General features: G+C 47.7%; 1 protein-coding gene across 18 annotated transcripts in view; it reads left to right on the top strand.

The window, feature by feature from the left end:
• SCRIB (scribble planar cell polarity protein) overlaps nt 1-14,725 on the top strand; it is a 120,565-nt gene that overhangs the window by 76,919 nt on the left and 28,921 nt on the right. For 17 of the 18 annotated variants that reach the window (XR_009760247.1, XM_061607270.1, XM_061607275.1 and 14 more), the window contains 5 exons: nt 3,187-3,312; nt 3,532-3,639; nt 3,753-3,800; nt 3,893-4,052; nt 4,621-4,798. Coding sequence is in view for 17 of the 18 variants with exons in the window: in XM_061607270.1 (XP_061463254.1) it covers nt 3,187-3,312; nt 3,532-3,639; nt 3,753-3,800; nt 3,893-4,052; nt 4,621-4,798 (620 nt within the window). In the remaining variant the exon portion in view is untranslated. Of the gene's footprint in view, nt 1-3,186; nt 3,313-3,531; nt 3,640-3,752; nt 3,801-3,892; nt 4,053-4,620; nt 4,799-13,702; nt 13,766-14,725 lie in introns of those variants that run through there. The other variant, XM_061607288.1, reaches the window with a different exon arrangement.

The following is a 14,725-nucleotide window of genomic DNA, read 5'->3' on the forward strand; positions in this document are numbered from 1 at the left end:
GGAGTATTTTTCTTTCCCTTTCTACTCCTCTTGTAAGTACCAGAAGGATCTGGGCCCCCAGGTCCTTGAGTTTCCTTCCCAGAGCTTCAAAGACTGACATGATTTCTTTGTAGCTCTGCTTGGCAGTATCATTCTTTCCCACATGGGTGAGAAGAAAGTGGGCTTTATGAGTGTTGGCACATCTCTAATCCGTCCTTCAGGGAGACAGCATACCTGGCGAGTCCATGGGTCTTCTTGGCATACTTGGGTTTTCATCCCATGCCGTAGGGAATCTCCCACCACTACTACTTTTCTTGTTGGTTTCATTGCCTCTGCTTGACTGAGTTTCAGCCTCTTGCTTGCTGTCATGTGGGGTCTCCTGTAATTCTTCCTCTGCATGCTGTCCTCCAATTTCATCCTCAAGTGCTTGAAAGCAGTTCCATAGTTCCACCATTGAAGGGTGTCTTCTAGCTCTTCTGCTCCTGTCACCCTTTTCCACAGAGTTTCCTCCACTTCATTTTCTCTCTCTTCTGCTTCAGCATGCTGTTGTCCTTCCACCTCCTGTACTTCTTTTTGCTGTTGTTTCAGCATTCTATCTAAGAATTTTTTGTCTTCTCTTATACTCTTCAGAGCAGCCACCTGCCGTTCCGGGCTTCTCAATTTTTCTTCCAACAGTGCAAACAGCTGGCATTTGTTGCACGTGTATACCATGTTTTCTTAGGCAAGAAACCAAACATTGCACACACCTTGCAGGTCACCACCACTGGAGTGTCCTTTCCATCCATAGTCTCTATTACCTTTCTTTTCTGTCTTCCTGCTTGTATTGGAATGATCCGTGCTTGGTCCTGTCCTCCTTGAAGGTTATCTCACTGATATATGATGCGTGCTACAGGAAGTTTATTTGTTAGGAACACCCACCTTGATGTTCCCTGCTGAACTCTGCTTCCAAACCCCTGTTAGCTCTCCTGGTTCACTTGCTCTGTTCACTCGCTCTCTGAGACTCCTTTGTATATCCTCTGAACCAGCCGAGGCAGCTTCCTCTGCTCCGCTCAGTTTGGAGTCAGGAAAGAGAATGAAACTCCCAGCATACATAAATGAGTGCAACTATCAGTGATTATCAGGCCACGCCCCTTCAGTCAATAGCTATCAGGCCACGCCCCTTCCACTCAAGCTGCTCTGGAGCCCTTCAGTCTTTCCACCTACCCAGCTGAGCACACACAGTGACTCAGAACAGACAGCCTTCTGGGATTGCTCCAAGTCATTCACCTTTTTGACTTTGTCTCTTCCTCACTACGCTTCTGCTGCCCCAACTCCTGTTAGCTCTCCCTGTTTGTTCACTCGCTGTCTGAGAGCTGCCTCACTTGCATTTCCTCTGGCCCAGCTGAGGCAGCTACCTCTCCTCTGGAGTCAGGAAACAATGTATCTTTTGATGCATTTTTGAACCACTGAGGAAGTCCTGTATTCATTTTTTCATTTATATACTGTCCTTTCAGAAAATTTCAGGGTGGTGAACAGTTGTATAAACATGTTAAAAAATCATTCAAAGCAGTACAGAATGATCCTTAAAATGACTGGCTACTCAATAAAATTTTAAACAACTCCATAGGCTGCCTCTCAGCATAAAAAAGTCTTCAAGAGACGCCTGGAAGTCAAAAGTGAGGATGCATGGTTGAAAGCCATTTGGGTTTTGATGTAGATTGTTGTTCACATACTTTGGTTGATGAGTTATGCTTTTTTTATTTATCTATTTACCATGTAATAATTTGCATTTCTAAGAGGTGTACATAAAAACAAGCCATACATAAAATAAAACAATAAAATCATCATAAAACCAAACACTACATTAAAATGCCTGTTGGAACAAGAAAGTCTTAGTCATGTGCCGGAAGTTCAGCATGGAGGGCACCTGTCTAATCTCAGTTGGGAGAGAGTTCCACAGGATCGGGCCGACTATGCTGACTTGTGCTTATGGATGTATAGTTTGAATTTAATTGCACTCAATTTATTCTTTGTATTAAAGCGTCATAATATTTTTTTCATATGTCATGAGTAGTAGTTGCTCACAGAGTTTATTTATTTATTTAAAACATTTCTATGCTGCTCTATCTTCCTGGAAAGCTCAGAGCGGCGAACAACTCTATAATAAAAGAACCTAGACAAAAATACCTTATAAAAACAAGACATACAACCATAAATACAAACTTATATGATAAGGTTAAAATAGTAAAACTATATACGGTAAAATAAACAACATAATTACTCCATAGTCTCTCATGGTCAAGAGACTTCCTATTCCTCAGTCCAGGTTAAATGCGAGACGGAAAAGGAACGTCTTGACCTGGCGACGGAATGCCGGAAGCGAGGAGGCCGACCGGACCTCTATTGGCAAGGAATTCCAGAGTCTAGGGGCGATAACAGAGAACGCCCTGTCTCTGGTTCCTGAAAGATGAACTTGTGTGGATGAAGGTATCCTAAGGAACGAATTATCGGAGGACCTGAGAGAACGGGGGGGTTCATAAGAAGACAACCGATCGGACAGATAGACAGGGCCCAGGCCGTGAAGGGCTTTAAAGGCCAACACCAGCACCTTGAATTGAGTCCGGAAGCAAATCGGCAACCAGTGAAGCTGTTGCAATAGGGGGGTTGTATGGGCACGAATGTCAGCCCCTGTCAGCATTCTTACTGCTGCACGTTGAACCAATTTAAGCTTCCGAACTGTCTTCAAAGGCAGCCCCATGTAGAGTGCGTTGCAGTAGTCAAGCCGGGATGTAACTAAAGCGTGAGTTACCTTCGTCAGATCAGACATCTCTAAAAATGGGCGCAGCTGGCGAACCATTCTTAACTGGGCAAAAGCGCTCCTGGACGCAGCAGAAACCTGAGCTTCCAGGTTCAAAGCCAAGTCCAGAAGCACACCCAAGCTGCGGACTTGAGTCTTCAGGGGGAGTGTAACCCCGTCTAACACAGGTACATTCCACGTTTCTAGTTTAGCCCTACAACTGACGAGCATTTCTGTCTTGTCTGGCGTTAATTTCAACTTGTTCACCTTCATCTAATCCATCACTGAGGACAGGCACTGGTTCAGGTTTCTACTTTTTCCTGACACAGTTGCTTGTGTTTTGTTTTAGATGTTGGTTTTTATTCTGCTTTGTTTTGGTTTGTGGTTGATTGACATCACTCCCCCCGCTTGTCTCTGTCGCCTGTCCGCAGACCAAGCCAGGGATGATCCAGCCAGTCTCCCGCGTGTGCCCACCCCCAGCCCTTTCAGCCTCCGAAGGCCGGGACGGTCCCAATCCATTCCAGCAGCCTGAGCTGTGCTCCAGCACCCACAACTCTGTAAGTCTTCCCTCAACCCTGTCAGGAGCCCCCCTCGGGCAGCCTGGGTGGGGGCGGAGGGCTGCTGGTGGGCTGCGTAGTGTCCCAAAGGGCCTTGGAAGATGGACATTGCTCGCATGCGCTGCCCTTGCTGCCTGGGGCCACTTCTGCTCTTGCATCCCCCTCCCCTCCTTGGCCCTGCACTTGATCTTCAGACACAACTGCCTGCTTTCACCTCAGCCCCAGCCTCCCAGGCCTCCTTCTCCAGAGGAGCTCCCCATCAGCGCCAAGCAGGCCTATAAGGCCTTTGCAGCTGTCCCAGTTCCGCACCTGCCGCTGGAGTTCAAGGTGAGCTGGGATGGGCTTTTGGGTGGAGGGCACCTTGGGGGGGGTCAAGGGGGCTGGGGAAGCAGAGAGCGCTCTGCGGTTGTCCTAGCAGTTGTCTTCCTCACCTCCCTCAGGAGCCGCAGAGCCAGAAAAGTCCAGAGAAGCCTCACGTCCTCTCTGAAGTGAGTTGCAGGGTGGGTGCGGGAGGGAGGGGTTCAGGAAGTGTGGGAAGGCTAAACTCTGCAGCAACCTTTTGCTGCTGCCACCGCTGCAGGCTCCGTTGTCAGGAGGTCTGCACAGTCCAGAACAAAGATCCTTCCGCGAGAGGCAGAAGTACTTTGAAGTGGAGTTGAAGCAGCAGCCGGCAGAGAAGCCCCCAAAGCGTGTCTCTCTGGTTGGGGAAGAAGACTTGAAGAAAATGAAGGAGGAGGAAGGTGTGTTGAAGATGGGAGAGGTTCTGCTGCTGGCCATTCCTGCTGGGCACGGCCTCTTCAGGGCCCGCAGGCTGAGCGAATATGAGGCCTCCCCTTGACAGTCCTGGTTGACTGCTGCCTGACTGAGCCCCTTCTCCCTGGAGCATCCCAGCTGGGAACCTTCCATTTGCAGTCCCATCGTGGCTACTAGTCAAGAAGCCCTCAGATGTCAGGTGGACTTCAGCGGAAGGAGGGACTACGGCCCTGAAGCAACAGTTGTTGCTTGGGAGGTCTCCCTCCCCCACCTCTTTGACTCTGGTGAGGGGTGGGGCTCCTCTGGAGGAGCCTCATCATCTGCAGGGAGGGGGCGATGGTAAGGTCTGGCAGGAAAGAAGAGGTGCATCTGCCTGTATGTCACTCAGGTGGATTCCTCACCCTCATTTCTTTGCTGGCTGAATGCTGTGCCGGCTTGGAGGCACTTGCTTGCCCCATCCAGCCAAGTGCCCTTTGCTTCTTTGTGGGCCAGGGGAGTGGAGTGGGCTGTGGAAACAGCACTCTAGTTTCACTAATTTCTTTCTTACTTGGACAGCTCGCAAACTGCAGCAGAAGCGAGCTCAGCTGCTGGAGGAGGAAGATGAGGAGGAAGACGAGGCGGACGTGAGGAAGCACCACCAAGATACAAATGTGCCTTCCAGTATCTTCATTGAGGGAGTTGAGTACAAAGTTGAGAAGCTGGATGGAAGTAGCCTGCTGTCTCCAACGGCTTGGTAAGTAAGCGCCAGGACCTGGCCATGTGTGCTCCATCCCTTCTTTTGCCCAGGCCAGGGGGTGGTGTTGAGTCAGGAGGGCATAGTCTTGTCCTCAGATTCAGTTTGAAGGTTCTTGGGACACAGAATCTTTTGGGGTTGCAGTCTGCAGACAGATGCCTGGAAGGCACTAAGCTTTTGACAAAGAGGTGAAGACCGTCAGAAGACTATTCCTTTAGATAGATCAGGCCAGAGGGGGCCCATCTGCTCCAGGGTCCTGTCCTCTCGATGGCCAACCAGAGATGCCCCAATGGGGAAAGGCCCACAAGCAGGACCTGAGCACACCAGCAGTCCTCTCCCTGCCCATGTCCTCAAGTGGCTGCTGTTTTCTTTCATGCATTTCTTCATTTCTTGCCTTTCATGCAGCATTTCGGGGCAGTGTGTAGTAATATCATAAAATGCAATACAAAAATATACAAACACAGTTAAAATCAAGTCCATTCAAATAGTAAAGAATATACATTTAAAATTCTACAACAGTTAGTATCAACAGCCAGCAACGGCCGTGGTGAACAAGGGAGCTTATACATGTTCTGCAATTGGATCAAAGTCAGCGCATGCCTTATTTCCGGGGGGGTGAGGTGGGGGTGGGGTCCCATGGGAGACCTTGGAAGCTGCCTTATACCGAGCCAGACCATTGGTCCATCTAGCTCAGTACTATCTACACTGACTGGCAGCAGCTCTTGAAGGTGTCAGGCCAAGGAGTCTCTCCCAGCCTTACAGGGAGATGCTGGGGGTTGAGTCTGGGGCCTCCTGTGTGCAAGCAGGGGCTCTGCCACTGAACCATGGCCCTTCGAGAGTGTGGGCACCACCATGGAAAAGGCCTTCCTGGTGGTTGCTAGATAAACATCTGCAGATAGTGGCACAATCAGGAGATCCTCTGGTGATGATCTTGGTAACCTGGCAGGTATGTACGGGAGAAGGCGTTCTCTCTCTGCCTGTCTCTCTCAGGTCACCTGGTTCTAAGAGGTTTAGGGCTTTATAAACACTGTTCAGAGGTGAGCTGCCTTTGATACCACAACTTGTACATGGCCATCATAACTAGTAGCCATTCACTGCTGTGTCTATGAATTTATCTAATCACATTTTAAAGCTATCCGAGTTGGGGGCCATTACATCTCTCTCTGTCCTCATATACTATAACTGCTAAGTTTACTCAGGAGTCTTGGGTGAGGAACATTCTCACAAGCTTTTAAAAGGCCCAAGTCCACCATATTAGCTGGATCAGACCAGCCTTATGAATATTGACATTTCTCCAAGGTTAACAAGATCTTCCTTTTCAGAAGCTATGTTGATTCATCTTCAAGAAGACTTGTTCTTTTAGTTGTGTGGTCATCTTATCTTAAAAATTCTTTCCACCACTTTTTCTTGGGGCAGATGTTGAGCTAAATGGCCTGTGATTTCCGGCACCCCTCTTTAAATATTGGGGTGACACTGGCCACTTTCCAGTCCTCAGGGGCGGAGACTGACCTTGGGGACAAGTTACATAGTTTTATCAGAAAATTAGCAGTTTTTCATCAACTCTTGGGGGGATACCATCTGGACCCAGTGATTTGTTCCTTTTAAATCTGTATTTAGGACTTACTATTAGGGATGGACAGCCCATTTCTGCACGTGCTCCTCCCCAAGATTTTTAAAATCACTTTAAGAATCTGCACAGATTTGTGAAATGAAAAAAAAAAGTGCTTAAGTGGTGTTCTGAGAGCTGTCCCGTCCCCCCCACTCATATTTTTTCCCTAGAGTAATGTTGCTCCCGGGGGGGGGGGGGGTTACAAAAGTATTTTCAACATGTGTAATGGCAGGAGCCCCACTCGCTAGCTCCGCCTCCTGGTGGCCTGCGTTATTTGTTAGAAGAAAAAGCAGCCCTTGGAGTGTCTTATTATGAACTCTGATGGCAGATTCTGAAGTGGACTGACAGCCGAACCGCACATGGTCCAGGCAGTGGGGATCAGATGGGTCTGCTTCAGAAGCAGAGTTCCTCCCCCTTTTCATTTCCTGGAAGTTGGCTTCTTGTTGTGACTATTTGCCTCAGTTCTTTGGCTTCCCTTCCTGAAATGTCAGCTCAGATACCAGGATCTGCGGTGTACCTTCTGCTTTGAAAGTGGATGCAGAAAATTCGTTCAGCTTCTCTTCCATCTCCCTTTCAGCTTCCTTGACATCTGGCCAGTCTCCTGCTTCTAATGTATTTAAAGAATTTTTATGGTTGCTCTTGGTGTTATTTTAGTCCTATGCTCCTCAGAACTTTTTAAATCTCTTTTGCCTGCTTACATTTCTTTTTGCCAAAGTTTGTTTTTTTCTTTTCATTTGAGCAAACTTCCATCTTCTGAAGAAAGTTTTCTTGCTTCTTAAGAGCTTTTTTGACATTGCTTGTTAACCACGTTGGCATCTTCTTGGCCCTGGTGGTAACTTTCCTGACCTATGATACACGTCCTAGCTGAGCATTGTTTATGCCCAAGTGCTACAGAAAGATTTGACTTTCCCTTTCAGCTTTCTTTTTTCCAAGCCTCTCGCTATTGAGAAGTTTTCTCTTTTGAAATCCAGCGAGTTAGACATCCTTGGCAATTGTCTCCTTACACATTTGTTGGATTTGGTAACACTGTGGTCACTCGTTCCAATTGGCTGAACAAGACTTACATCCCATCCTGGGTGACATTTATGATTTAAGTCCAGGGACGCCTCTCCTCTCGTCTGTCCCATCGCTTGCTGTTCTAGGGCGTAGTCGCTGAGAGTATCTAGACATTTTACATAAACAGTATATGTGAGGGTAATAGAAGTGATCGACAAGAGAGAGATTTCCCTACACTGGTGGGCTTTTACTCCTGGCAAGTAAGAAATCCTTGGCAGGGGGCTTCATTAAGGAAGTGAGGCTGGATTTTGTGTTTTTTTATTATTATTTATTAAATTTATATACCGCCCGACTAGCGATAGCTCTCTGGGCGGTGAACATAAAATAGTATAAAAATACAATGAATAACAAAATAATATTAAAATACAATCAACAATACAATAAACATTATTAAAATTAGATCAATGTAACTTAAAATGCTTCAGAGAATAGGAAGGTTTTGACCTGGCGCCGGAAGGAAAGCAGAGTCGGCGCCAGGCGTACTTCCTCAGGGAGACTGTTCCATAGTTCGGGGGCCACCACTGAGAAGGCCCTAGATCTTGTCATCACCCTCCGGGCCTCCCTGTGAGTTGGAACCCGGAGGAGGGCCTTCGTAGCAGAACGTAGTGCACGGGCCGGTTCATATCGGAAGAGGCGTTCCGCAAGGTATCGTGGTCCCGCACCGTATAAGGCTTTATAGGTTAATACCAACACTTTGAATCTAGCCCGGAAACATATTGGCAACCAGTGCAAGCTGGCCAGAACAGGTGTTATATGCTTGGACCGCTTGGTCCTTGTCAGCAATCTGGCCGCCGCATTTTGCACTAGTTGTAGCTTCCGAACTGTCTTCAAAGGTAGCCCTACGTAAAGCGCATTACAGTAATCCAAACGTGAGGTTACCAGAGCATGTACCACTGATGTAAGGTCCTCTTTACTCAAATAGGGACGTAGCTGGGCTACCAACCGAAGTTGGTAAAACGCATTCCTAACCACCGAGGCTACTTGAGCCTCAAGTGAGAGGGAAGAGTCTAAAAAGACTCCCAGACTACGAACCCGGTCCTTTAGGGGGAGTGTAACCCCGTCCAGGACAGGGTATATATCCACCATCCGATCAGAGAACCCGTCCACCAACAGCATCTCAGTCTTGTCTGGATTGAGCTTCAGTTTGTTAACTCTCATCCAGTCCATTGTCGAGGCCAGGCAACGGTTCAGCAAATCGACAGCCTCACCTGAAGAAGATGAAAAGGAGAAGTAGAGCTGCGTGTCATCAGCATACTGATGACAACGCACTCCAAAACTCCTGATGACCTCTCCCAACGGCTTCATGTAGATATTAAAAAGCAGGGGGGACAAAACTGACCCCTGCGGGACCCCATATTGGAGAGCCCGCGGTGTCGAACAATGTTCCCCAAGCACTACCTTCTGGAGACGACCCGCCAAGTAGGAGCGGAACCACTGCCAAGCAGTACCTCCAACTCCCAACTCCGCGAGCCTCTCCAGAAGGATACCATGGTCGATGGTATCAAAAGCCGCTGAGAGATCAAGGAGAATCAACAGAGTTACACTCCCTCTGTCTCTTTCCCGACATAGGTCATCGTACAGGGCGACCAAGGCTGTCTCAGTGCCAAAACCGGGCCTAAAACCCGATTGAAATGGATCTAGATAATCAGTTTCATCCAATAGCGCCTGGAGCTGGCCAGCAACCACCCGTTCCAAGACCTTGCCCAGGAATGGAACATTCGCCACTGGCCTGTAGCTGTTAAAATTGTCTGGGTCCAAGGAAGGCTTTTTCAGGATGCAGCATCTTGGGCGATTCAAGTAATATTGGGACTGAGCCGATCTCTGCATCATGGACAGGAGAGCCTGAAAAGTCCAATGTAAGATGCTTATCAGCAGCGGGGTTGGTTTCCGCCTGAATAACTAGCTTGGAGCCTTTCGTAGGTTGGAATGAAGTGAGTAGCCGAGATCTGAGGGAATCCAGTCTCGAAATTATATTCTCTTGAGCTTGAGCGGGTAGGGCCCCAAAAGACTCGAAGAGATCTTTTTCATCCGCAACAAGTGACTCGCTCGCCAGTACTGTATTTAGTGATTCTGAAGGATGTGGAACAAAAGTTGCGACTTGATCATACTCTGCGTTAATTGGGGTTTCTATGTCATCGTGGACTGATGTAAACGTCTCCTCCAGTGAGGCCACGACACGGAGTGAGGATTTAATCTTGGGCTTGGGAGGAGAAAAGTGGATGTTCTGGTTAGGAAACAGAGGCATGGGGGGGCTACGTTATCGAAAACTCTTTGTACCCCAATGTTATGGAGATTCAGAGCGCCTCTGCAAGCAAGCAATTTCTTGGCTATTTGAGCCTCCTTGAAAGATACCTTTACTTGGGAAGCAGCACCAAAGTTGGGCAAATAGTTTACATATTCTAAGTCCTCCACCGCAAGGTTTTTTATAGATACATTCCTCAGGGAGTTAATTAGGAGGAGTTTGCATTGCAACTGCGAGCTAAAACTTCTAGGTTTAGGAAGATTAATTAGGACCAGATCTTTGTTGTTAAGAATCAAATTCCAATATTTAACTCTATGCCCCTTAGCCCCGCCCACAAGCCCCACTGAGGGAATGGGTGGGGTTAAGGTTTCATTTTCAGAGAGAACGTCCCAAGTTAGAAGGGAGGGTAGGTCCAATGGATCTACTGTAATTTGGTTCAGATCCTGAGTCGCTTCCTTTCTATCGGTGCTAGCCATCTTTCAGGGCACTTCCTCAAAGCTCTCATTAAGATGCCCGAACAATTTGCCATATTGCATTTTTTTATATTTTAGAGGCTTTGGATTTTTTATGTTTTTACTTTTACTTCTGGATTTTTGCTGCTGTTGTTTTTCTTGCGTTCCTTTGCCTGGACTTTAGGGACGTGCGGCCTAACATCGCTAGAACAGGCTGTCGCAGTGACAGTTGCTTTAATCTTATCCTCGCTAGATTGAGTGGCCAAATTCTCGTCGGATAGTTGGAATAAAATTTTCGTTGTAATTTCAGTTATTGTTGTTAGTAAATTATTGCTCCTGTCCAGATATAACTTAATGAGGTCAATTTCCCTCATGATAGAGAGAGGCCACTCATAGATTAAAGATGGCTGAAGCTGATTTGTAGTCTCCAGAAAAGAGTTGGCAGACTTAAACGGAGAAGTGCTAGCTTGGTGCGCCAGCTGTACCGTTGGGGCGGAGGATAGGGGCCCATAGGGCTCAGTCGTTGCAACATTAGATACCCTGGCAGGTGATCTTGGACTTGAAGTCTCTGCTTGGAGAATTTCATAAGCCAAAGATGGAGTGTTGTCTTTCTCCTTTAACTCAGGAGCTACGAATATCCTATCGAGTGAGCAGTCATGGCTCAGGTTGGAATTTGCCTCCATGTTTTTTCCACATTGTCTCTCTGTAAAGAACTGAGTAATTTTCGTTTGCAGTTTCAATCTCTGTGAAGGACTGTCCTGGTGGAGAGGGGAAATCCCCAGAGCTTTGTAGCCAGTTCTTGTGAGCACCATGCTCTATTCAAGGGGCATTGTATATGAGAGACTGAGACTGCTCGTGATTTATTGCGAGGTTAAAGGAGCCGCTAGGAGAGGAATGGGATCTGTCCCAACTCTTATTTTCTTTGCCTTTCTTGACTTGTGACCTTGGCTATATTTAGCTCTCCAGTCAACCACTTGCAGACTCCAACGGCACAAAATACAGCTGCAGTTATCAGTAGTGGCTTTTTAACAGCAATGCTATAAATCCAGTCATCCAGATGTGAGGAAATTCTTCGCCTACAGGGACTTATAGGGCATAAAAAAACTTAAAATGGCCCTCCAAGTCAAGGTAAAAGCTGCTAAAACTCCCCAGTGCACAGAGATTCTTCGGCTGCACAAACTTAAAAGAAAGGACCCAAAGGAATAAATACTTATCAGAAAGGGGAGCTCAGACAAAACGCTGCCGACGCCATCCTCCCTCAGCCAGAAGTCGGTAATAGAAGTTGATTTCATTATCTCATTTCAAGATCTTCTGTTGGTCCTGGAGGATTTCAGCATTCCCGCTGAGGCCATTGCATCTGGGGCGGTTCTTCATGGCTTCCATGGCAGCTGCCCCAACGTGCCATCAGCCCAGTGCATATGGCTGGACACACTTTGGATCTGCTTTTCTCAGTGGGGCAGGAGGACAGTGCTCCGAAGATGGGGATGTTACCACTGTTCCCTGTCATAGTCAGCTCTTCTCTTGGTGAGATTTAGACTTTCTGCAGCTTTTCCTCTCCACAGAGGTGAGAGAATTCTTAGGCCTGTGCATCCATTTGGCCTCCTACAAGTGGCTCTGGATAATGGGAGTGGTAGTTCAGCAACATTTGGAAGGCCCCGCAGGTTCCCTGCCCCTGGTGAAGACAAGGACTTGTGAATTAGATGGACTGTTCCTTTGTTCCTGTGATCAATTTGTGGGATGAAGAAATGACCTGGGCATTTGACGCGATCACCCCTTTGCATCCCCTGGGTGGCTCCATGGAACATCCTGGAGTTGTGGGAGAGGAGAGTGGAGGAAAGCACCAGACAAAAGCAATTGAGCCCACATTAGCGGGAGCTCATTTTTGAGCATATTCTGTGGCAGTGAAGGTGACAAAGAAAAGTTACTTCTCTGACATCACTGCACCCTCCATATGCCATCCAGGCAGGGACTTTTACGTGCTGGTCCAAAGCAGGTTGTAGAACCCTCAGAAACCCATTGTGACCTGTTTGCAAAGCTTTTTGAGGATAAAATCCCTTGCATGTTAATCTCAAGACGAGTCCAAAATACCAAAGTCTGGTCCAGCTTTTCTTGTAAAGTTTTAGTTAGTACAGCTTAAGTATGTGGACAAGGGGCTTGTCTTGATGTGGGCAACCGCTGGCATTCTTAGTCCTTTCCCGTTATGGCTGGTAAAATCTTGTAGGGAGAGGCACTGCCAGTTGGACCAGACAGATGATCAGTGTCTCCTGGGAGTGGTTGCAAGCCCTTGAGAGAAGCTGCAGGTAGAAGAACCTCTCTTGAGAACCTCCCTAGACCTGTCAGAGCTGGATAACTAAATGGGTTGCAAACTTCCTTTCCTGGACAAGGTTCTGGGGTGGTGGCTGCTGAGCAGCTCCAGCTGCTCTTGAATGAGACCAATTTCTAGATCCATTAAAGTTTGGGTTTTGGGACTGAGACCACTCTGGTTGTCCTTTGTCGGAGGAGTGTGTCCCTGTACTTCTCAGTCTCTTGGCAGCTTTTAGTACCATCGACCATGGTACTCTTCTGGAGCGACTGTCGGAATTGGAAGTGGGTCGATCTGTGTGGATGGCTGTCTCCAGAAGGTGCTGCTTGGGGGTATTGTCAGGCTCTGAGAAGCCTCTGGCATGCTTTGCAAGGTTGGATTTTATCCCCTCTACTGTGTAATATCTACGTTAATGCTGAGTGGAGGCCATCTGGGAGTTTTGGAATATGGTGGTCTTGTCAGTTTGCTGATGACATGCAGCTCTATTTCTCCTTTGCATCACAAGCCGGCATGGCAGTGGATGTGCTGAACCAGTAAGTGCCTGAGCTGGATGAGGCCAGCAAACTGAAGCTCAATCCAGATAAGACAGAGATACTCTTAGTGAAGATTCCTCAGCCTGGGTGGGTGAGTTGCAGCCTGTTCTTGATGGGGTCACACTCTCCCTGAAGGAGCAGGTGTGCAGCTTGGTGGTGCTCTTTCATCCATCACTGTTGTTAGAGGCATGGAACGCTTTCTGCCGTCTTCAGCTGGTGGGCCAGCTGCAACCTTATTTGGGTGGGGATGGCCTGGCTTGGGTGATGATCTGTGTTCTGATATCCTCTAGTTTAGATTACTGCAATGTGTTGTATGTTGGGCTGCCTTTGAAGACGGGTTGGAAGCTTCAGATAATGCAGAATGCAGCAGCCAAACTACTGACTGGGACTAGGCGGTCTGAACATATAGCTCTAGTTGCAACCTGCCTGTGCTAGCTGGCAATTTGTTTCCAGGCCCAAGTCAAGGTGGATATAAAGCCTTACACAGCTCAGGGCGCCAGTATCTCAAGAATCACCTCTTCCTATGAGCTTCTCTGGATCCTAAGGCGAACATCTGAGGTCCTTCTTCATGTGCCTCCTCAAAGAGAAGTCCAGAGGATGGCAATGACAAAATGGGCCCCTTCTGTGGTAGCCCCCTGCTTTTGGAATGCGCTCCCCGGGAAAGTTTGCCTAACGCCATCACTGTCATCTTTCCTGTCTTGATCTTCCAGGGCATTTGGACAGCACTAGTCATCCGGCTTCTCGTGGAGATTCTGATGTTCATTCCTATATTGGGTAGGGGTGATACCTTATATTTAAATATTGGGCGGAGGTCTAGATGAATACTTTGTATATTTGTAATGTATTATTTTAGAACATAAGAAGAGCTTGGCTGTTGGATAAAGCCACCGGCTCCTCTAGTCCAGCATCCTGTTCTCACAGTGGCCACCCAGATGCCCATAGGAAGACCCCAAGCAGGACCTGTGTGCAAGAGCCCTCCTGCAATTGCCAGCAATTGGGATTCAAAAGCATCCTTCAAAATGTGTCTTCGTTCAAAGAAGCTGAATGTTGGAAGATTCAGGACAGACAAAAGGAAGTACTTCTTTACTCAGCGCATAGTTAAACTATGCAATTTGCTCCCACAAGATGCAGTAATGGCCACCAGCTTGGACGGCTTTAAAAGAAGATTAGACAAATTCATGGAGGACAGGGCTATCAATGGCTACTAGCCGTGATGGCTGTGCTCTGCCACCCTAGTCAGAGGCAGCATGCTTCTGAAAACCAGTTGCCGGAAGCCTCAGGAGGGGAGAGTGTTCTTGCACTCTGGTCCTGCTTGCGGGCTTCCCCCAGGCACCTGGTTGGCCACTGTGAGAACAGGATGCTGGACTAGATGGGCCACTGGCCTGATCCAGCAGGCTCTTCTTATGTTCTTATGTTCTTATCCTGCCCCCGACTGTGGAGGCAGAGCACAGCCATCCTGGCCTAGTAGCCGTAGAGAGCCTTATCCACCATGGATTTGTCTAATCCTCATTTAAAGCCATCCAAGTTGGCTGCCATCACTGTCTCCTGTGGGAGGAAATGCCACAGTTTAACTGCACTGTGTGAAGAAGGACTTTCTCTTATCTGAATCTTCCAACATTCAGGTTCATTGAATGTCCACGGCTTTACTGTTAGGGGAGAGGGAGAAAAGCTTTTCTCTATCCACTTTCTCCACAACCTGCATTATTTTATACATTTCTATCATATCACCTTTA

This window comes from Rhineura floridana, chromosome 1 (assembly GCF_030035675.1).
Source record: "Rhineura floridana isolate rRhiFlo1 chromosome 1, rRhiFlo1.hap2, whole genome shotgun sequence".
Lineage (NCBI taxonomy): Eukaryota > Metazoa > Chordata > Lepidosauria > Squamata > Rhineuridae > Rhineura > Rhineura floridana.